At 34.3% G+C, this 24,236-nt stretch overlaps 1 protein-coding gene across 1 annotated transcript in view; it reads left to right on the forward strand.

Moving 5' to 3' along the window:
* The window catches only part of GALNT13 (polypeptide N-acetylgalactosaminyltransferase 13), a 474,459-nt gene that overhangs the window by 432,590 nt on the left and 17,633 nt on the right, over window positions 1-24,236 (forward strand). Inside the window, exon 10 of the mRNA XM_061200203.1 lies at window positions 21,876-22,010. Coding sequence (XP_061056186.1) covers window positions 21,876-22,010 — 135 coding nt within the window. The remainder of the gene's footprint in view (window positions 1-21,875; window positions 22,011-24,236) is intronic.

A 24,236-nucleotide genomic window follows, 5' to 3' on the forward strand; every position in this document is an offset into this window, starting at 1 on the left:
GGGAAAAATAACGCACAGTACAACTTACTTTGAATTTTGAATGATCTCATTTGTGGAAAATGTATGTGAACATTTTCCTCTATATAGTATCTATAATATATATATGTAAATGCTATACAATTTATTAGAAATGTATACATATCTATTTGGAATACAAATGGCCTCTGGAGAGAAGATTAAGCTGGTATAGGAAATTTTACTTTTTACCCCATATTTTTCCATATATATGTACTACTTTCATAATTAAACAAATAAAAATGGAGAAATTGAACTGTTGAGAATAAAAGAACATCATTTTATAACACTATTCAGATCTGATTAATTGGGTAACTTATCATGATAAGTCACTTAGTATTTTTGAGCTTCAGTTTTTATCTATAAAATGCATAAAAATTTTCCCTCAATTTTTTTCTCTAAAGATTAGTAAAAATTTATGAAACAACTAATACTAGCATGGCATATACTAAATAGTACATTTTGGTCTACTGCTATTAATTATTCTCTTTATTATTTCCATTTGTGTTCTCAATTATCTCTGTTTTTACTTCTAAAAGTAAAACATAAAATGTTTATTCAGTGGCTAATAATGCCAGAGGCAAGATAAAAGCACAAGACACTTCATGGTATTGTTAAGCTCAATAAAATGCGCTGCCTCTCCTGTTATTCTAATAAATATATATTATGAAAAAATTAAAACATCACATAAAACCCTATTATGATATCTTTTTGATGGAACTCAATATTTCTAGCATGATTAATACTAGGGACATGTTTAAAATTTTGACTTACTTTTAAAAAGAACAGATCTTAGGATTTTATTGAGAATGAATAAATTATTGAGAAAGCTACCTTCTCTGTCTTTTATTGCTATTCTTTTATGTTACCGTGGAAACAGCATCTATTTTTATGGTTATTTAGTTTTGAATTTTTAGAAGTAGCCCCAACTCCTAAAAATATTCAAATCTCGGACTTCCCTGGTGGCACAGTGGTTAAGACTCTGCCTGCCAATGCAGGGGACACAGGTTCGAGCCTTGGTCCGGGAAGATCCCACATGCCGCGGAGCAACTAAGCCTGTGCGCCGCAACTACTGAGCCTGCGCTCTACAGCCTGCGAGCCACAGCTACTGAACCCATGTGCCACAACTACTGAAGCCCACGTGCCTAGAGCCCGTGCTCCGCAACAAGAGAAGCCACCGCAATGAGAAGCCCATGCACCACAACAAAGAGTAGACCCGGCTCTCCGCAACTAGAGAAAAGCCCACGCACAGCAACAAAGACCCAATGCAGCCAAAAATAAATAAATAAAAAAAATTTTTTAATTTAAATTTCTTTCTCCTGCTTTTACACAAAAGTCAAAACAAATGTTAATGCTTTTTTTTTTAAAGCATGTTTTACTCAGTTACCTTTCTAAAAGAATGCACTTTATATTTCTAGACAATTATACTTTTAACCATTTCTCCTTGCAAGGGTGTTTTTGTAGTTTGGATTTTTTAAATTTTGGAGATATCAGAAAGAAACTTACTTTTCAGTAGTTCTTGGAAATATTTTTCTTAAACATTTAGATAATCAAATATCCAGCATACTCTTCTCTCCTCATTCCTAGCACCTGGCACAGTGCTTGGGATACTGTAGGCACCTAATAAAAATTAGTCAAGTAAATAGATGAAAGAATGCATGGATGTTTTTGTATCAGGAATACTGTAAAAACAGGGTAGCAAGTGGAGAATTATTATTAAATTCAACACTTGATCATCTTGAGGTGGTCTCTTTAAAACCTTAGTAATAAAAGTCTTCTACCTCAAAGAATAATGACAAAATTTGATACTCCATTCCTATCTGCTTTCGAAATGCTTTCTTTTCATTAGCAAGTAATATCATGATGATCATTAAACACATTCAAAAGAATGAAAATAAGAATATGATTAAAACTTGAACATAAATTTCTACAAGTGAAAGAGAGAACTTAACAATTTACTGGTAGAAAGTGTGTTACTAGAAGTTATGGGATTGTCTTCTTTATACTTCTGAAAAGATGATGTGGATTCCTGGAAGCAGTTTCATGTCCCCTACAGTACTGATGACTCAGATTTATATCTTCAGCTCCAACCTCTCTCCTGAGCTCTGGAATCTATTGCTAATTAATAATTGGGATTCTTTACAGGCATCTCAAAATCAAAGCTTTCCAAACTATACTCATTTTCTTCCCTTTCACACAACCATCCAAAATTAAAATCTGACAGACACTTCATTTCTGAAATTTCATTGGCCACCAAATCCTCTATTTCTATGAAAATAATGTCCCTTGACTCCTACCTCTAAGTCCCTTTAAAACCAGGACCTCTGTCTTTGTCCTAGCCTACACCTTCTTTCACCTGTATGGTAAAAAAAAACAAAAAACAAAAAAAACAACAAATCATTATTTCCATATATCATATGGAATTCCATAAGTACATTCCATACATGGCATATTAGTATTAAAATCAGATTAAAATCTCCAGCAATTCTTCTCTGTCCAAAAATAAAGTACAAATTCCCTAGTTACGATATTCAAAGCCCCTCTTAATTTCATCCCCATCTGACTTACCAGCTTAATCTCCCTTGATGTTATAGTTCCTGTGCTCTAGACATGTTTGATAATTCTTTATTCCCTGCATGCTCTGGGCACATTCATGTCTCTACAGTTCACTAATACTGTTCTAATTGCACTACTGGCCAAATACTGCTCCACTCACAAACTTAAGACATGCTCACTGTTTAAAACCCAAATAATTTAGCTTCTTTTCTGCTACCTATTGGCTAACAACTTCTTACCCTAAGCAGGGCATATTTTAATGGATAAACTATAATTTATTTCATCAATCCTGTACTGTTTAACACACAATGTTATTTATGACTTTTCATTGTTATACCCCAGGCTCATCAATACCCTTGTAGCTAAAATCTGGTGAGCTTCCATCCATATTTACTTCTTTAGAAAGAATGTCTACAAGTAAGTTTGCCAGATCAAAGGTTATGCAACATTTCCAGGTTTTTAATATACAGTGACAAATTGTCCTCTTTAATGTTTCACCAATTTAATAGGACAAATAGCTAAAATAGGAAGAGGTACTATGATATACATTTAACATGCATTATCCTCTTTGGTTTTTACATCAATGAAGTACATGGTGTTATTATCCTGATTTTACTCATGAGTTCAATGGAAACCCTGAGATTAATGATGTGATCGAGGTGGTAAAGCCAGTCTGAACGTGAATCTGCCTGACTCCACACCAGTTTTACATTCACCGCATCTGTATTGATCCCCAGCCACGCTCCCCCAGGACTGTGACCACAGTGGCCAACCCTAACTGGATACTGTCTTTTTCTTGTTTCTCGTCTTAGCCAGTTTAGTATGGAAGAAACATTTTATCTTACTTTAAATCATATTTCTAACATTATCAATGCACATAAACATTTTTAAAGTTGGCATTAGTACTTTATGAATTTCACAGTCATGTTTTTGCTTATGTTTTCATTGGAGTTTGAGGTGGTTCTTTATTCTCTTCACCACTTATAAAAACACTTCATTAAGATTATTATCAGGCTTCCCTGGTGGCGCAGTGGTTGAGAATCTGCCTGCCAATGCAGGGGACACGGGTTCGAGCCCTGGTCTGGGAAGATCCCACATGCCGCGGAGCAACTGGGCCCGTGTGCCACAATTACTGAGCCTGTGCGTCTGGAGTTTTATTTAAAACTTATATAAATTTTACTTAAAATATATATAAATTTATATAAGTGGGTCAAATTAGATTAATATACTATTTATAAAATAAACATTTTTCTTTGATAAAATGTAAATATATCATATACATATACATAATATATAATGTATCAATATAAAATTTTTTTAAAATCAATGGTATTTCCCTTTGAACTGCAATATATCTTTAATCAAAAATAGGGAGAAAAGCAGCCTTTGTACATATTGTACTTATTCCTTCTAAAGACCAAAAATATAAAGTGATGGAAAAACACATTTTAGCAAATGCATTTATGTTTCTCTTTCTCCCTGTAGCCACTCATTTGGAGAGAGCTAGAAAGCACATGGACACATTCCATGTAATTTATTGCAGTAAATGATTCACAGCCATTTTTCAAGGTAGCAAGCCTTTAGGGAAGCTTATGCTAGCCATTTATTAAAACCCCATTGTCCGCCAAGATAAAGAAGAGATCATTAGGTATTATCTATACTTTCATGCAAATGTCTCCTCTTCCTCTAAAACGTGATTATTTATACCTAAGAGGAATCTAACCTTATGACAGGTACATTACAAATTTTGAAAGTAAACAAATACCTTCTCTCCTCATTACAGACCCTCTCCTACAGAAAATTATTTTAGTAATACATTCTAATATACTCATAGATTGTAATGGATATATTCATTCAAGAGATATGTATTCATTTTAAAGTTTACCTTTTTATATGTAAAGTTTACATCTTATAATTACTTATAAGCCATTTCTATACTAGTTTGGTCCCCTTTTAATAACTTGCACACTGGAATTAAAACTCACCAGGGATTTCACAAAGTAAAATCCCACAACGGCCTGTGAGGAAAAAAAAGAACATTTACCATTCACTAAATGTTTAAATGAGTTGGATACATGAGAGCTAGAAGAGAGCAGTTATTATAACCTCTATAGAAATTGGGATTATTCCAAGAGCCTTTCAGTCTCATTAATGCTTGGCTGGGAGAACTTCTCTTGACTTTGGTTGGCTTATGCTCCTACCAGGAGACTAAAATATACTGAGGATGGAATGGTAAATTGTCTCAATCATTCATCCAACAAAACCTGGCTATGCTAGCCTATAATAGATACTCTAGATGAGGTTAGCAGATGATGTTAGTAGGAGGAAATATCTAAAGACATACATTTCACATTGACCTGGTTTTTCAGGGCGTCATGTGGTATCTGTTCATCAAGTCCTTCAATACAAGAGTTAGTTCCCTTCCAAGTAAGTCTCAGCAGGGCCTGCTATCATGGGATCAGTCTGGTATCAAAAAACCCTTTGGGATACATATACAAGTCAGTGAGACCATTTTTTCTATGCTACTCTGTTTATTCTTGATTCTTTTCATTCTATTTTCCCAGGAAATTAAAGCTCCAAAATAATACCAATTCCTGGGCTTACACCCATTGCTTCAAACTGACTAATGCACATTTCTACTTGAATGACCAAGTGTAGCCTCAAACTCAGTGTGTCTGTAATTAACTCATCTTTCATGAAAAGCCCTTTTTCTTCAATCTTTGTATTCATCTATCTTTTACATTTTCTTCTTTTATCTCTTATCACACACCCTGCCCTTCTCGAACTAGGCACTAAGCCTTGTGGATTCTTTCTACATGTCCTTTTTCCCTATTCCTTCTTTTCTTTTATTAATAATTCTACTTTCCAAATCTTGGCCTTGATTGCTTCATATTTGATTTACCACAATAGTTTCAATATAGTTTCACCAGAGCTCCAGCCTGTCTTTACTCCACCCTCATTCAGTAATGAAAACTCCTTTAAAAATACCATTCCCAACTGGAAAAACAAAAAACTTTAGAGCCCCCAGTTATTACAAGATAAAATTAACATTCTTCACTAGTCAAAGCTCTACACAGTCTGACTCCTTCTTAACCTTGTAATTTTATCTCCTGTTGCTCACCCATACAAACTCTCAACTCTATCAACTCTACTGAGTACAGCCAGAACAGACATTTTAAAAATTGTTACTGTAATCCATTTTTTAAAATCATATCCTTGCCTTTTCTTTTACCCATCTGATATCACCTTTCTCCACTTTTCTAACTACATAAATTCTAGTTTATGTAATTCCATAGTTTACATTGTTCTAGTTCCACTTCAAAATTCACCGTCCTCCATATAATAATTTGTTTTTTTCTGATTTTCAATATACATTGATACTTCCTTTTTCTGAACTCACAATACTTTAATTTTTCACGTTTGTTTTTTACTTACTCATATACCATATCTCGATGTTTCTCTTTTAACTCTCATATTTTCATTCAATTGTGTTTATTCAATTCATTTCCAAAAACAAACTGTAAACTTTTCTTGAAGCAAGTATTAGTTAATTTCCTTTTCTTAATCCTTCTACAGTAGTAAGTGCTTATTGAAAGAATGAATGGGTAAACAAATTCATACAAAATTTTCAAAGTTACTCAAGGACCTGCTGTTAACACAGAAATAGCTTCAAAATTTTGGGGAAACCACATAAAGGAAAACCTTCCTGGAAGATGAAACTGTTCCTATGAAAATGCCTAGATTTTAGGCTGTAATAGGCTGAAAAATGACCCCCAAACGTATCCACATCCTAAGCCTTGGCACCTGTGAATGTTACCTTATATGGCAAAAAGGACTGTGCAGATGTGATTAAGGATCATGCTATAGGAGATTGTCCTGGATTACCTGGTTGGCACTAAAAGCAACCACATGTATCCTTATAAGAGGAAAGCAGAGGGAGATGTGACACACACACAGACAAGGAGAAGGGAATGAGACCACAGAGGCAGAGATAGGAGTGATGTGGCCACAAGCAAAGGAAATATAGTCTGTTGCCAGAAGCTAGAAGAGGCAAGGTACAGATTCTCCCCTAGAGCCTCCACAGGGAACACTGCCTTGCTGGTTCCTTGATTTCAACCCAGTGAAACTCACTTCAAATTTCTGGCCTCCATAACTGCGAGAGAATAAATCTCCATTGTTTTAAGTCATCAAGTTTGCGATAATTTGTTTCAGCAGACACAGGAAACTACTGTAGGTCCTCACAAAGAAAACTCCAGGAAGTCTCTAGCTCGGTGTTCTTAAGCAATCCACCCCTTCGGAGGTTTAAGATATAAGATACGAAACCTTCCTCAAAGTTAAAAACATATATTACTTTATCTTGCTACTTCAAGAAATCAAGTAGTAGCTACAAAGAATGGCTCTAAATTATACTGGTCCTACAGAATATTTTAATTATAGAAAATTTGGTTTTGGATATTCCATTTTAACTTGAGTTTTTGTATTCTATTTTAGTGCAATTGTAGTAGTAAATAAAATTGTCAATAGCTCTAAATCCTATATTAATAAAAATTTTAAAGTATAAAATAACTAAAAGTGAATCCATAAATATTAAATGATGATGGCCATTTCCATTAATAGTTAATAAGTTCTGACAGAAGTTTTAAAATTGCTTTTGCAAATCTTAATTCAAGAACTGAGTAAACAATCAACAGGTAACATTTTCTTAATTCAAACAAATTATATTATCTTTTGTAGTAAAGAAACACGTATTAAGCTTGGAGTTGATTAAAACTTGCAGGAACTTAAACTAATGATCTTATTCTGCCTATTTTTGCCTGGCCAGAGTGTTTCCTGGCATAGAAATAAATGGCAAATCTGTTGTGTTCAATCCTTTTCTTTCCCCTTGTAGGAGTTACTCAGAGATTGTGAGATTGTTTTCTGAATATTTCCAAAAACTGAGCACTAGTATTGTCTATTTCTTAGATCTATCTTTTCTTCTAAGTGTTGTACAGTCCAATTTTATGTATTTCTGCTTAATGATAGTTAACATCTATCACATTTGACACTTTTTTTAAAAGCTATGGAAAAATTGGCAATGCAAGTCAACCTAGAAAGCACTTTTACTTTCTAAAGTGAAGTGTTTAAAATTAATACCTGAAATCCTACATTCATTTAAATAAGCCACAACTTTGGCTCCAAGCTTTCTAGCTGTAAGTACAACACTGGTTATATGATTTATTGGGTCAATAATATAAAAACAAACCAGCTTCAAAAAGGTTCAATTATTTCTGGTGTTGAGATAATAAAAATGTCTACCCTGATTCCTGATAAGGAGAGCATATGGAAAAGGAAAGGCACTGGACTAAAGTTGGAGGGGACAACAGTCTCTAGGAGGGCATCTAAGGAAATGATGATGATATCAAAGTATGTGCACATAGTAGGACAAAAGAAATACTTATTCTATTGATTAATCAATTAAAGTGTGTCATCATATCAGCCCATGCTCTAAAAAGCTTAAAATTAAATTTCTATAAAGCTTAAATATTAAAATACTTTAAGATCTTTGGGAAAATTCACATAAATTTGTATTCATTTTATTAATGGAATTTCCAGAATATTTTGAAAAACCCCCTTTGAAAGTGAAATATCACACACTTTCACAAAGCAGAAACTTTAATACTACTGTATTTTTACAAAATACACACACACACAGGCATACGTACTTCTCTTATTGCACACCATCAACAGAACTTTTCTTACTGACAAGGGTAGACTGTTAACCGAAAAACTTACTAAAAGAAAAATGTTTTGCTACTAGCAGTTATCAATGTGCTCCCTCAGCCCACCAGTTTCTCTCTTCTGAAGATTCTATTACTTAGAGATGGACTATAAGCTTTCTGCTGACTTCATCATGATAGGTTTGTCTCCACTGAACAATTCAGTCCCAGAAGAACCTTTCTCCTCTGTATTTTTTTCAATCTTCTGAACCTCATTCCTTTCTCTATTTTATCTTCAAATGCTTTCATCCTGTCTTAATGCATAATTCTTGACTTAACGCCCTGATCTTAATTATTACCCTGAGCTGCTTGCTTGTTCAAGTCATCTTCCTGCCAACATTTTAGTATATTTAATATTAAAAAATTTAATGGATTGAATGCATGAATCTACTATATATGAAGAATATTAAGGTCCTTTGAAATGATCCCCTCCTCTCCCTTAGAGAGTGTGTGCCTAAATTTTACTGAGGACATAAATAATTATTTAATATTACCATTTGAAGCATTCTGTAATAGCTAAAATAATACCTTGGCTTACTCTAGTAGAAAAAGCCACTTTATTAGTTTCTAAGTAAGGTAAATAATGTCTATAGTTTCTAAATTAACAGTGTTGGCTACCCCAGTTTTATATTCACCAGAAGCCAAGCAGAGCCCATATTTATGATTATATGTTTTGCTATACCTAAGATTTTCTTCATCTTACTGTATTCCCAATTCTATCCTAGTTAATAAATTCTTACAGTATTGGAAGAAAGTAACAAGTAAGGGTATACCTAGGGTTTTTTTCCCTTCCAAATATGAAAACTTGTTTTTTGGGGAAGGAAAAGATAACACATGAAGCCTAGATAACAAAAAACTGGACAAGAAATTTATGTTCAAATATTTAACTAACCAATGCAAGGAAAAGAAACAAAGTTTAGAAAAAGGAAAAAAAGTCTAAGAAATCTGCAAGCCAAATAAAATGTCAGGTATAATATTTTTATAGCACCAAGATTTTTAAGGCATTCTTTGCTTAAAACTCACCAATTTTTAAAAGATGTCATCATATACAAGATTTTATTGAGGATAACCCAAAATGAGGAGACTAATCAAATGCAAGCTTATACACTTACATGGCTGAAAACAAAATGTTTTAAATATTTCATTTGTTCACAAATAACTATATATCCCATATATATTTTGCCTTGTTGTTAGAAATCCTGATATAACAATAGTGGCAAGATAGCAACAAAATATCTTCCATATTTTAATGACCTTAATTATACATTCTTTGTATCAAATAAAAAAATTATACCTGAGATATCATGGAATTGTCATCATTTTTCTGTATAAACTATGAAGAACAAATCTTTCTAATTTTTATTAGGTATTTCTCCTAGTTAACAATCTAGCCTCATCTTTACAAACTATTGTTTTTATTTATATGGAAGCCAATATTTCTCCTTTGCATGAAACAATTTTTTTCTACATTTTTCTAGGATTAATTGCATCCTACACTAAATTAAAGCATATATCAGCAGTATGAGTTGGTTTAGTTATTAATATCTTTTAAGTTCTTTCTGGGTATATTATGAATGCTTCTTCCCAAAAGCCTATGGCAGTGATGGGGGTGGAAATTATATTGAACACTACTCCTATAGTAAACATCTGCAGGTGTTTTAAGTATGTATATTTAATTTGAGTCTCACAATAACCCTGAGAGGAAGGTATCACAATTAGGTTATATACTTCATATACCCTACTACACTACACCATACTTGATCTGAGTCAGCTTTGGTGAAAAGTTAAGATAACATCAGAGGACCTGAGTGTCAAAATCCCTCTGTGACTCTTAGTCTGCTTGGACTGCTATAACACAATACCATAGACTGGGTGGATTAAACAACATTTATTTTCTCACAGTTCTTGAGGCTAGAAGTCTTAGATGAGGGTGTCAGCATGGTCATGTTCTGGGGAGGGCCCTCTTTCTGGCTTGCACACAGCCACCTTCTTGCTGTTTCTTCACATGACAGAGAGCAAGCAAGCTCTGATCTCTTCTGCTTATAAGGGCAGTAATCCCATCACAGGGCCCCACCCTCATGACCTCATCTGAACCTAATTACTTGCCAAATACACCACCTCCAAATACCATCACACTGGGAATTATAGCTCAACATATGAATTGGGGTGGTGGGGTGACATTCAGTCCATAGCACAGGTGTTATGAAGTCCCTTGTCATTTCTGGCCCTCAATTTCTAATCTGTAAATTGATATGGTTGAACTAGATGTTAATCAGTTAATATTCTTTATCTCTATTGCTAGATAGGCAAGAGATAAGTCCAGATGATTTGTGTAACCAGCAGTCTAGTGACTGGGGACACGAATTTAGAAAGCTTGAATTTAGGGGGAAAAAATTTAGAAAACAAATGTTTTTAGAAGATAGAACAATGTGAAAATTTTGAGCAACCTGCCAGTCACAAAAAACTGATGATTTAAAGAAAAAAGAACCTATTAATCAGTAATTCATTGAACACCATATATATATATACCCAGTAATATATGGGCACCAAGAGGAAATAAATATACACTTAAAACTCAAACTTCTTTTTGTGTATAGGGATGTAGGGAAGATGCTGTTTGTTACATGACATAGAGTCCTTTCCATGAGTAACCCTAAGAGAATTTCATGCTGCACTGAGTATTGGAAGAGCTGTTTGCCTCCTGAGAAGCAGGTTTTTCTTTTCTTTTTTACTCCAAATAACATGGTTCACCCAGAGACAATAATTTTATAATATTAATTATAAAATTAATAATATTCTATGGACAAGTATTTATACTGGCGTCATACTTGGATTCTTTTTATTATATTACCATTTTTATGTAGATGGATTTTGTCTCATCTCTCTCTCTCTCTCTCTCTCTATATATATATACATATATATGTAAAATTCTGTTTAAATCCACTTCTACTTTGTAACGAGATTAAATATAAATAAGTAAATGGGCACACAATCCCTACTCTCAATCTCAATGGGAATACAAAACAATGATTCTTGAAACAAAGAATATTTGTACTATTATACAGAAGGCATTCAGAAAAAAGGTCTGATAAGGACAGGAGTGGGTCTAAAATGCTTCACAAGGCTGTCAGGGAGCACAGAGAACGGAGTGTGTGCAAGGACAGCAAGGACACTAGCCTAAATGGAGTGGAAGGCCTGGACTAGGGAGAGTGGAAAATTAAGTTTTATAAGTAGTGGAGCTAAGATTTTAATAGAATGTAAATGTCAAGCAAGGAAATTTTGACTTGAGGGGACAAAAGGAGCAATAATCTTTCAGAGTGCAAAGGTTGCCAAAGGAGAGCTTGTAACCTATTCCTAATACAACCTCATGAAAATACTTGCACATGCACTTTTGTTATTAAAAATGGCATGGTGAATGTGGCCAAAATGAAAAGGGCTTTTTATTCTTGTTATTTAGTACCCAAGTATAATTTCACCACAAGCAGGGACAGACTATAGAACTTTCTGTCAGTTCCTTTCTTTTATTCTGTTATCAAAGGACTTGATCCAATACTGAGCAAGAAGCTACATGTGGTATGTACAGAAATGATACCTTTCCATTAAAGGAAAAAAGGCTTCAGTGGGTTACCATGGAAACAGCCTACTGTCCATTCCAATTTCTAGTAAAGAATCTTAGTCTTCTAATGAAAACCTACCAGATAGATATACTTCTACTCCATCTCTCTAGTTGCTAACTTTCTAAACAGATTTTGCAGTGTTCTTTTTATTTAAAAGAAGTAAAATGTGCTTATTTGGCTGGGATATGCAGAAATTGTTTGTTTTAAGAGGCACTTTTCTCACCCCCACCCCAAGAAAACAGCAGCTAGCAAATTCAGAGGTGTACCGTACAGTCCCTGTAACACCAAAGAATGATCAAAGTGGTCTCCCTAGGTCACGGTGGCCAGTGTTCAATCCACATCTTACACACTGATAAGACCAAGTGCTATTTCTAGGTGGTGGAAATCATTACGTTACAATGTGCTCACTAAAGAGAACTTTTCTTCCTTCAGTGGCCCAAACAAGTGGCCCATGAGCTAGATTTATTTTTTACTATGAGAATCTTAACGTGTTACATATAAATCTGATATAAAGACATGGCCCCCAGTTTTAGACTGAAGTTTTTAAAACATGTTAATATTGATCTCTGAGATCTCCTATACAGAAGAATTCCAAATAATTTATGTAGACAAGTCCCCCTCCAGAAGATGGAATTTATCTCTCCTCCCGCTTGTGTGTGGGCTGTGCTTACTGACTTGCTTTCTAAGAGTAGAATATGGAAGGGGGTGGTGGTGACTTTGCAGTGGAGAAACATGGCAAATGCTGCCTTGGGTGAGTGATCAAGGTTCTACACAAGGTTCTACTCATGTTAATACCATGCACCCTTGATAAAACGTGAGGAGAATGGCACTTCACTTTTGTGATCTTCCCCCAAAAAATCTATAACCCCAATCTAACCACGAGGTGAATATTAGACAAACCCAAACTGAGGTACACGCCACAAAATACCTAACTAATGCTCCTCAAAACTGTCAGTCATCAAAAAGAGTAAAGTCTGAGCATCTATCAGAGTTGGCTAAGGAGATATGACGACTACATGTAATGTGGTATCCTGGATGGGATCCTGGAAAAATGAACCTAGGGCCATATGGGAAATTTAAGGAAAAACCTGTGAAATCTGAATAAAGTTTGGAGTTTAATTTTTAAAATATCCCAGAAGCAAAATGTTAACTGTGAAAAGAGCACGGGATTTGGAGCCTGACAGACCACAGATCAAAGACAGGTTCTCCCACTTGCAAACTGAGTGACCTGGAATTTATCTAACCTTTTTGAACCTCACATTCCTTATTTGAAAAAAAGAAATTATAATACTAACCCTGGGACTTCCCTGGTGGCGCAGTGGTTAAGAGTCCGCCTGCCGATGCAGGGGACACGGATTTGAGCCCTGGTCTGGGAAGATCCCACATGCCACGGAGCAACAAAGCCTGTGCGCCAAAACTACTGAGCCTGTGCTCTAGAGCCTGCGAGCCACAACTACTGAAGCCCGCGTGCCTAGAGCCCATGCTCCGCAACAAGAGAAGCCACCGCAGTGAGAAGCCCATGCACCACAACGAAGAGTAGCCCCTGCTGGCTGCAACTAGAGAAAGCCCACGTGCAGCAACGAAGACGCAATGCAGCCAAAAATAAATAAATAAATAAATAAATGTATTTAAAAAAAAAAAAAATACTAACCCTGAAAAGTTACTGAAGAAACGTATAATTTATGATATATGCTATATCATATTTAATATACTAATATTTAAAATGACTGCTATCTTGCCAAACACATGGCAGGTTATCCCAAAATGTTGGCTTTCTCTCCTTCCACCTGCTTCCAGCCCAACATCCAAAAGGCCAGAATCTCTGTCCCTTTGCCTCCTGGTTTTCTCTGCCAGAGGCTGCTTTGCCCACCTTGTCACACCTGGGGAATTAATCAACTCTACTCCCTGGAAGCACACCTCAAGCAAAAGCTGAGGGCAAGTGGTATAATTATCCCAGGTCCTTCACTCTTCCAGGGAACTGAATCTGAGGCTTGTTCCATCTGGTTGCCAGTTTCCCAACAGGATAAGGCTCCAGTTATCTACAGTGTAACTAATTTGTAATATACCCTTTATTGGCTGCTTTGCCTTCCCTGCACTCCTACTGCTCTTTCTTGGGATCATCTACATAATAAAAACTACTTGCACTTGAATCCTTGTTCAATGTCAGCTTCTGGAGGAAGCCAAACTAAATTGATCTTAGTTGGCAGCAATGATGAATGACATAAGTAGGATTTCTTTAAGCTTGAAACCACCTAGAAAAGTTCAGTATTATTTGATTCAGTGCCAATGTTGTGCTAATAATATGGAGGTGAATTTTTAAAATTATGTCTAATTTAAACTAAAGGGTAGTTTACCTTTACAGATAAGATGCAGTTACAACAGATACACAATAAGAGTTTCTTTGTGCTATCTTAAGGACATTATAATTTGCCTTTTGAGACTTAATATATTTAATATAATTTTTCTCTAATTATATGCAACATACCAGTTTTAGGAAGTGTCTAATAATACAATGTATGTGGAAAAGTTTCGAATATAAAATACCAGTAAAAATATATTCAGAAATGATATCACAAAGTCTTTTATCATTAATTTGTGGCTAATAAAACAAACACTAAAATGAATATATAGTCTATATATATACATATATATGCCATGTGAATAATATATATTATTACTGCTATGCTTATTTTACATTCACAGGCATAAATGAGTAAGAACCTCAAAGACCAGATACCTTGCTGCTCCATGGTTCTAACTAATGATATAGTCATAAAGGGAAAGTATGTATTAAATTGCCCATGACTGAAGGAGAATATCCCATCCAGGAATTTACTTCCCTTGCAATTTATATGTGTGAAGGCCAGTTCTTCAGATAAAAAATATTTAAGGAATAATTCAGCGGGGGAGAACATAGGAAAGAATATCATCAAGAGAAAGCTAATTTGTTACAGAAAATCAATACAATGAGAACATCAAGAACAGAGTTCAAGCAGGTTGGAATAGTGGAGGAAACTCTTACAGAAATGTTGGCACTCACTTGGACGTCTGCATATCAAAGTTTCATGAATGGCCTATATGGTTTAGATAAAGCCTGAAACATTTAACATTCTCAAAAATATCAATGAATAAATAGATGGATGAATCACTGAATGAATAGATAAATGATAGAGACATACCATGGGAGAAGGTGTTCTACATGGTGAGAATAATTTAGTTTTTGCATGCATCTCCTTTAACCTGATGGTCACTGTATTAGTTTCCTATTGTTGTATAACAAATTACTACCAATTAAGTGGCTTAAAACAACACAAAATTATTAACTCACAGTGTTATAGGTCAGAAATTCAGGCACAACGTGGCTGGGTTCTCTGCTCAGGGTCTCACAGGACTGAAATGAAGGTGTTGGCCAGAGCTGTGATCTTACTGGAGGCTCCAAGATTCCTGGTTATTGGCAGATTTCAGTTCCTTGAATTTGGAGGACTGAGGGCCCATCTTTCTCAGTCTGCAAAGACACAGTCTTATGTAACATAATGTAATCATGAAGTGACTTTCCTGTCATGGTCACAGTCTCACCAACATTCAAGGGCAGGGTGTTAAACAGGGCATGTACACCAGGGGACAAGAATCTTGGGGCCATCTGAGAATTCTACCACAGTCACATAAAAAACAATATCTGCCATTCAAGTGTTATCTCTTGAGGTATCTTTTGGAAGGAATTCCTACTAGGCTTATATTTGCAATTTATATTCTTCAATATTACAACAATACAACATACAACAATATGAGTAAACATATTATGAGTATGAGTTTTATGAGTATTATGAGTATGAGTAAACAATACTCATACAACAATATGAGTAAATATTTGGAAAATATTTGAGTATAGATTCCTGAATTGCAGACTTCCTTTAAAACCCTTCAAGGCAGAGTAAGTTATTAAACATACATAAACTTTAACACCAGTAGTGTTTAAAATGGGAGGATTTAGCAATGAAGTAGAAAGAAAATAGAAACAACAGTCACATTTTATTATATTAGTGCATCCTGTTTATTTTATTACCTTATTCTCTTGCTCTGTTTTCCATAACGTGTACTAAAGAACTCCAAAGAGAAATTGCTTTCAATGAAATTCAGCAAGTAATTACTGGACACATACTCTTCTCCTAGAATTGTTTCCATAGGTATTCAAAATATATCTCTAGCATTATTACTGGGGCAGCGAGGTTTAAAAAATAAAACAAAAAGATGAGACCAACTGTAATCAAATGTAGATTATATGCCTGGATTTTGCACAGATAATTACTGATACTGAGATGTCACTTGGGCTAAGTACTGTGTTTAGAGTTTAGATGAATTACCTCATTCAGCCTCTGAAATAGCCCAGGAAACAGGAGGCATCTTTATCCCTTTTCCCAGATAAGGAAGCTAAGGTTTGGTCAAAGTCTCACAGTAATTCTTTCGGAAGAGTGTGGAGGAAGGTCTCAAACCCGGGTTGTGTCATTTTCCAAAGCCCATTGTGTTAGCACTGTTCTGCTCCAAAGATATGCACAGATGATATCATACCTACAATAAAGTGCAGATAAGCTATCAGGGTAAGAGTAGTTACAAAAACGCTACATGAAGAAAGTGACAAATGTACTAAGACTTTAAGGAGGTGGTCTTTTCCTGGGCAAAGTGGAATGGATAGTCCTAATGATATGATCAGCACATACCAGGTCAGGGATGGAAGAATGAGGTGACTTGCTGAGCACCAACAGGGAACTACCAGAGTGTTACATACAGTTATATTGAAGTGAAAGGGGAAAGAGTTAAGCCTTCATAGGTGATACTGAGGACAGACTGGGAATACTGAACTTGAGATACACACTCACATCTTGTTTTTAACAAGTCTTTTAGAGCATTAAAACTGTAAAAGACCATAGATACCATGTAGGCATGTAAGATAAGAGTACACAGCTAGAAGCTACCTACATCTCCTTACCCTCTTCTATATAAACCACTGGGCTAACAGGCTATAAACAGAATCTGAAATCAATTAAGACAGAAAAATCTTTTGTCTGAGAGCAAAAGTCTCTTTGCTTGGCATCTCCATTGATGAATTCAATTCCATCTATGCATTCTCCATGCTAATATCAGGATGGTGTGATATATAGTAAGAGAGAACGTGTTAAAAAATAAATCACACTGCTAAATGTTGAATTTTTATTGCTAAACAATTTTCTTTGTTATTTCAATATAAATGTTCCTGGGCTATTTTTACAGAATGAGGAAAAAACTATTATGATATGTTTATTTTCTTATAATTTGTCCTTCTGGATGGTTGTTAACAGATTTCTCAAACTGACTGTATTTCAAATACCTAAAGGGATTCCCAGAGGGCCCAAAGCTCCAAAATGGGTATGTAAAGGGCAGTATGGTCAAGTGAAAGAACAGTGGCAATGAGCCTGGGGTCCAGAGAGACCTCTTTCGCTAAGAAGCTCTGGCAAATTGGGTGAACCCTGTAACTTTACTGACCTCAGTTTCTTCATCTAGAAAGTGAAGCAGTTGGCATAGAGTAACATATAGAGTCTCTTCAAACTGTGAACTTTTATAGTAAATATTGTCCTGAGGAACTCAACAGGAAAAGTATTTTATAAATTCAGAACTAAATCTAGGGAAATCACAACCTGTATAATTAACAAAGCTGAATCAAATACACATGTGAGCCTTTTAAATACACACATATTTTTTGGCAAAATATTTCTGTATCTAAGGATAAAAGAAGGAAAGAAACCTTATGTTGAGACACAGCCAGCAGAGGGCGTTTAGTCCCCAGGCCTCTTGCTGAAGGAGGTGTGGTCCAGGTCCCAGTAACATAGAACAGTGTCCTTGGTTTGCAACTTGGGCTGCTCTACAAGGTTTTGTGAATGGCTGCTGTGCTGCTCGCAATTATTCAAAGGGGTAAAGGTGTAAGAGTATTTTTAAAGAAATAGCTATACATTAGGATTTTAAGCAAGATACAATTTTTAAAAGAATGTATTGACACATTCTTTCATTGTGCGAAGTAAAGTACTAATTTACTGCAGAATATTTTAGACAATTCTCACACAGTCCTTAAAAAATGTTTAAATGTTGTTTCAATTTTAGACATTTGAAGAATCATAAAATACCTTTGGACATACTTCCCAAAAAGAAAAATCCAGAACAAACTGTATGCATGTGTGATATAATGAAAAAGTTTACCTTCTCTGAAAAAACATTAAGATTAAAAGGAATTGAGACTGGGCTTGGCTATCATCTTTCATATGTTGGGAGTTATTCCTAAACTCATTTGAGTGCATCAGTTCAGAGACAGAAATCAATCTAACCTCAATAAAGTATACATAAAAGCAAGTAAATCATCTAGTCATAGTAAAGAACCACTTTACAAAGATATATTTAAATGGAAAAATGATTATGAAAATGATTGCTCTGATGCTTTTGGAAAGTATAACTGGATGTTACAATTTTAGGCCCAGATATTGAGATACAATAGATTTGAAATCTAAAATCCAACTTTTCTATGCAAAATTTGCAGTGACATTTGGAAAGGCTTCAACCAGCATTAGGAATAAAAGGAAGTGTATTCGTTTCCTCAAACTGCTATAACAAACCATCACAAACTGGATGGCTTAAAACAAAAGAAATTTATTGACTCACAATTCTCGAGGCTGGATGTCTGAAATCAAGGTGCCAGAAAGGGCATATTCTTTCTGAAACCTGTAAGGGAGAATCATTCTTTGCTGCTTCTAACTTCTGGTGTTTGCCAGCAATCGCCATGACTTGTAGATGCATCAGTTAATTTTTTTTCAATTGCAAAGTCCAAAGAAAGATAATTTCATATATAGGGCCAGAGAGTATTCTACAGATATCTTTCTTAAATGCGATGTAAATTACATATCTATTAATTGACCCAAAAATGAATCAAAATTAGAAATTGAGGAACAAAGAATGCTTTGTGGACTTCTCTCTAGAACTTTCAATAGTTAAAGTTTCCAAACTATCATTAGAGACCTGAGGAGAATTGATGCTCAGGCCATGATTATACTCATTATGCAAAATTAATGGTGAATATGGATGCTTTGGTATCTCCATTTACATTGCCATCTGTATACAACTAAAATAAAGCAATTTCAAAGTGGAAAATTATCCTTCACATTGAAATAATCCTATAATGGGCAAAAGAAATTTCTCTAGAAATTACCCTCTCTCACATCAAGGTTTACTACCAGATTCATTTATTTAATTAAATATGCTTGTAATTGTATTAAAAAAAATACTAACCATGTTTGGGAAGGATACAAATACTTAGATGGGTGTTTCCTTTATTCTTCTTTTGGTTACTCTTTTTGCATGAAAAGTATATACATTGAAAAGTATAAAAAGTATACACATATACATGATACTTCAAAGATAGGAAAATCTTTTCTGAATTCGATACATGAAATCTATAATATATTTTATATTGTTTAAATAAATGAACTTTATACACTTCCCAAGTTTTCATATTGTTAAGTAAAATGTATAACCTTTGTGAAAATTTTCCTTTTAAGATATTGGCTTAAGAGGGTACTTGGGTTCCATCACTGACTTGTGCATCTCCCTCTTACCACTACTTGTGATCTTCCTACAAGCCCTGAGTAGCAGTGCTACAGAGGCAACCATTTCAAGACTAACTTAGTCAGCTTACAGGCTAGGACTCAGAGTTTATAAGTGATTTGTAGAGCCGACTTCCTCAGATTTCATCAGGTTGCTTTGGGAAATGAAAAGACCTTGAAATGACCTTCCTCATCATACTCCCTCTCGATATTGCAAAGAAAAAATAAATACCCACAGAATACTGAAGCATGCTTATCATAACTAACAGAAGAAAACAACTTTTATAATTATGTATTTAATAACCCTCACAAAACTTTAATAATCAACGTCATAAATAAATTATTCACACTAGGAACAAAATAATAGAGGTTATTATAGCATCAGTTTGAATTAGCTAACAATGAGTCTTCTATCTACCTTGACATTTCTTGGATATTTTGAGAAGAATTATAGTCAAGCCCAGCCAAAACCACATGAGAAAGGTAAACATAGAGCCTGCCTTTAAGGAGATCTCTAAAGATAATTCTACAACCTTCAGAAACCCACTGACAATATTTAATAAAGTTTATGTGATGTACTTATGTTATAGAAAGGAAACTGATGAAAAACATCATTGCCTCTAGACTTAGGGAATTGGTCATATGGTGGTGGCAACAAGGACTGCCCTTTACGGAGCTCCATAAAGTTTACAAACTTTATTTTATTGAACCTGTTGTGTAAGTTTTATAAGGCAAATATAGTTCAGAAAATACAATGCCACCAAATAATAAGAATTTAATAATTTAGTTAACATCCTCTAACACCATACAGAAAAATAAACTCAAAATGGATTAAAGACCTAAATGTGAAACTGGATACTATAAAACTCCTAGAGGAAACATAGGCAGAACACATAAATCGCAGCAATACCTTTTTGGATCCATCTCCTAGAGTAATCGAAATAAAAACAAAAATAAACAAATGGGATCTAATTAAACTTAAAAGCTTTTGTACAGCAAAGGAAGTCATAAACAAAAAGACAACCTACAGAATGGGAGAAAATATTTGCATACGATGCGATCTACAAGAGATTAATCTCTAAAGTATACAAACAGCTCATACAGCTCAATATCAAAAAAAGAAACAAGCCAAACAAAAAATAGGCACATCTAAACAGACATTTCTCCAAAGAAGACATACAGATGGCCAAAAGGCACATGAAAAGATGTACAACATCGCCAGTTATAAGACAAATGCAAATCAAAACTACAATGAGGTATCACCTCACGCCAGTCAGAATGACCATCACCAAAAACTCTACAAACAATAAATGCTGGAGAGGGTGTGGAGAAAAAGGAACCATCCTACACTGTTGGTGAGAATGTAAATTGGTATAGCCATTATGGAAAACAGTATGAAGTTCCTTAAAAAGCTAAAAATAGAACTTCCATATGATCTGCAATCCCACTCCTAGGCATATATCCAGAGAAAACTGTAACTCGAAAAGATACATGCACCCTAATCTTCACTGCAGCACTATTTACAATAGCCAAGATATGGAAGCATCCTAAATGTCCATCGACAGAGGAATGGATAAAGAAGATGTGGTATATAAATACAGTGGAATTTTATTCAGCCACAAAAAAGAATGAAATAATGCCTTTGCAGCAACATGGATGGACCTAGAGATTAACATACTAAGTGAAATAAGTCAAAGAAAGACAAATATCATATGATATTGCTTATATGTGGAATCTAAAAAATGATGCAAATGAACTTACAAAACAGTAACAGACTCACAGACATAGAAAACAAACTTGTAGTTACCAAAGGGGAAAGGGGTAGGGATGCGAAGGTATAAATCAGGAGTTTGCGATTAACATATACACACTACTATGTACAAACCAGATAACCAACACAGACCTACTGTATAGCCCAGGGAATAATACTCAGTATTTTGGAATAACCTATAAGCGGAAAGAATCTGAAAAAGAATACATAAACATCACTTTGCTCTACACCTGAAACTAAACATTGTAAATCAACTATTACTTCGATTTAAAAAAGGAAAAAAAAGGTAGAATTACAAAAATAATAATAATTTAGTTTGTTAAACTGAGTCTTCACAAAAAGCACATGACACTGTACATATTTTGTAGTTGAAGAAAAGGACGCAGAGAGATGAACTAGCTTTCTCAAGATCACACAGCAGAGATCATTTGAAAATACAAGTTTATCTGATATGAAAGCTTCCACAGATAAATCTGCTATACTGCAACTTTTTTTTTTTTAAAGAAGATATTATTTTATTGGCTGACTCTTATATTTTCAGGTATTTTCTTATACTGCTGACAAAGAAATCAGAACCGATGACTTGTGCTTAGATGTGTCTAGACTCAATGGACCTGTAATCATGTTAAAATGCCACCACATGAGAGGAAATCAGTTATGGGAGTATGATGCTGAGGTATAGTATTTTCTTAATTTATTTCTTATTTAATGCTTAGACTCAGTTATGTATTTCAAATAAATTTAAATCCTAAGCTATTTTTTCTCTGCATTGAAAGAATTATATTTTCAAGCATGCATGCTCATAGCTGAAAACATTAGGATGGTATATCATATAAATAGGTTTTTGCCAAACTAGGCCATTAGTATAAAATATACATAAGGACAATAAAGTCATTTTTATGTGCTTAAACTTTGTTATCACCATGTACATGCTCAACATAAATTAGGTAATGGGCAGGCCATGCCTATCTGAGAGGTGTGTGTGTCCTGTATGAAAATGTGCATACAGGACAATATCACTAATATTCTCATATTTTCAAGTTTTAAATTTTACATAGTCGTAATCGGTGATATTTATGCTTCTCAACTTAAAGGAAAAAAGAAAATAGCCACAAGAATTAGCATGAATTAGTATTCTTTACATTAGTAAATACTTTGCAGAATTCAATGAATTAATTAGATACATAATCAGCTAAGGAGTATCTTCACAATATAGCACATTTTTCTGATAGAAGAGAGGGACAGAAAACAATGAAATTACTGTTGGGAATTTATAGCCAGAGGCAGTGTGTAAAAACCAGATCAACCATCAGATGGAGCTAATAAAAAAAGGAATATTTTCCTCTGCATAAGGAAGGTGCATTGAAACAGCTGCATTTCTTTCAGTTCTCTTTGCTTAGCAAAATGAATTGGTCATCTTTGCTACATTCTCCACATCATTAAATGGTCGGTGACTTATTCAAAGATAAGTAAACTTGGTTCTTACAAGATAAATAGTACAAGAGAGATAAAAGAATTTCACAGATGCAGTGTTCTATGCAAGCCTATAATACTCTGCAAGAGTAACATTTTAAAAACCAACCTTCAGAGTTGTTGGTATTACTGATAGTTTAACGAGACCTTTTTAAACACTTTTTGAATGTCAATTTTATTTGCAAGACGTAGTTTCTTAAGTGGAATATCAAGAAAACACTGAATTCTAATGTGATCTGAAACTAGTTATGTAGGGTTAAAATTGGGCCCTAAAATTTATACAAAATTACCAAGCTCCTTAGACAACAAATATTTTTCTTCTGGGACATTATTAAAGACAAACACCCTGAATCCTTCCTATATTGCACCAGTGTGTTCTATTCAGACTCTTGCCTTCCTAATACGTTATTCATCTTCTCTGTCTAACCATCAAGTTTTCTCTTCAACTGTTATCATCCATCACCATCCTTTATGTTAAGACTGGGGATGGATGCTGTTTCCTCCAATAATATGTGTGGGTAATCCTGGACCCTGAGCTCCCTACCTCTTCAATGAGGAAAAGTACAGATAAATGTACAAATAAAGGAGAAACAATGCAAGTTTTAAAATAAAAACTTTTGTTGTTGTTTCTCTTTAGTTTTCACTAGGAAACAAGGACTTTACTGGGCTTGTGCTAAAAAACAAAGAAATCTAGCATATATTAAAAGGAAAGGGAAATGTGTACATAAGGAAATGTACAAAAGGAAAGGGAAATGTGTACATAAGGAAATGTACAAAAGGAAAGGGAAATGTGTACATAAGGAAATGTACAAAAGGAAAGGGAAATGTGTACATATTTTTTATAAGAAGCAGAATTTCAGATTACCACATCTAATCTTTAAACTTTTCTATAATTTTTGAGTGACAACGGCTTCTATAGTCATAATTCAAATTCCTTCATATTTGAAATAACTATTTTCGGTAATTCTGTATATTTGTTTATATTTTTATCAGCCAGTAGCAAGATTACTGAATATTAGGGGATTTTGAAAGAAAAGTGAAAAAAAATAGCTAGCTTCAGCTAAGATATAGTTTTTTGTAAATTTACTATTTTGGATAACTAGTAGTTATTCTGTTGCAGTATTTTAGAGCACTGTTATGTTTTGTGTCATGTAAACTTTATTTCTAAAACACACACGATAAAGCTTATGTCATAAATGTTGAGAAATGTTTATTTTTAAATAAATAATCCAATCATCTTAATAATTATATACGTTTAATTTACTCTCCTATATGTTTAGGTTTTCAGCATTAAATTGTGATGTTCAACTTGTCTAAATTTTAAATTTTAAATCATAATGTAGATTTTTTTGCCAAATTAAAAAATGTAGAAATCATAATGTAGAGAAGACACATGAGAATAGATTATAGAAATAATGCACTGCCTTTC

This window comes from Eubalaena glacialis, chromosome 1, assembly GCF_028564815.1.
Source record: "Eubalaena glacialis isolate mEubGla1 chromosome 1, mEubGla1.1.hap2.+ XY, whole genome shotgun sequence".
In the NCBI taxonomy this organism is placed as follows: domain Eukaryota; kingdom Metazoa; phylum Chordata; class Mammalia; order Artiodactyla; family Balaenidae; genus Eubalaena; species Eubalaena glacialis.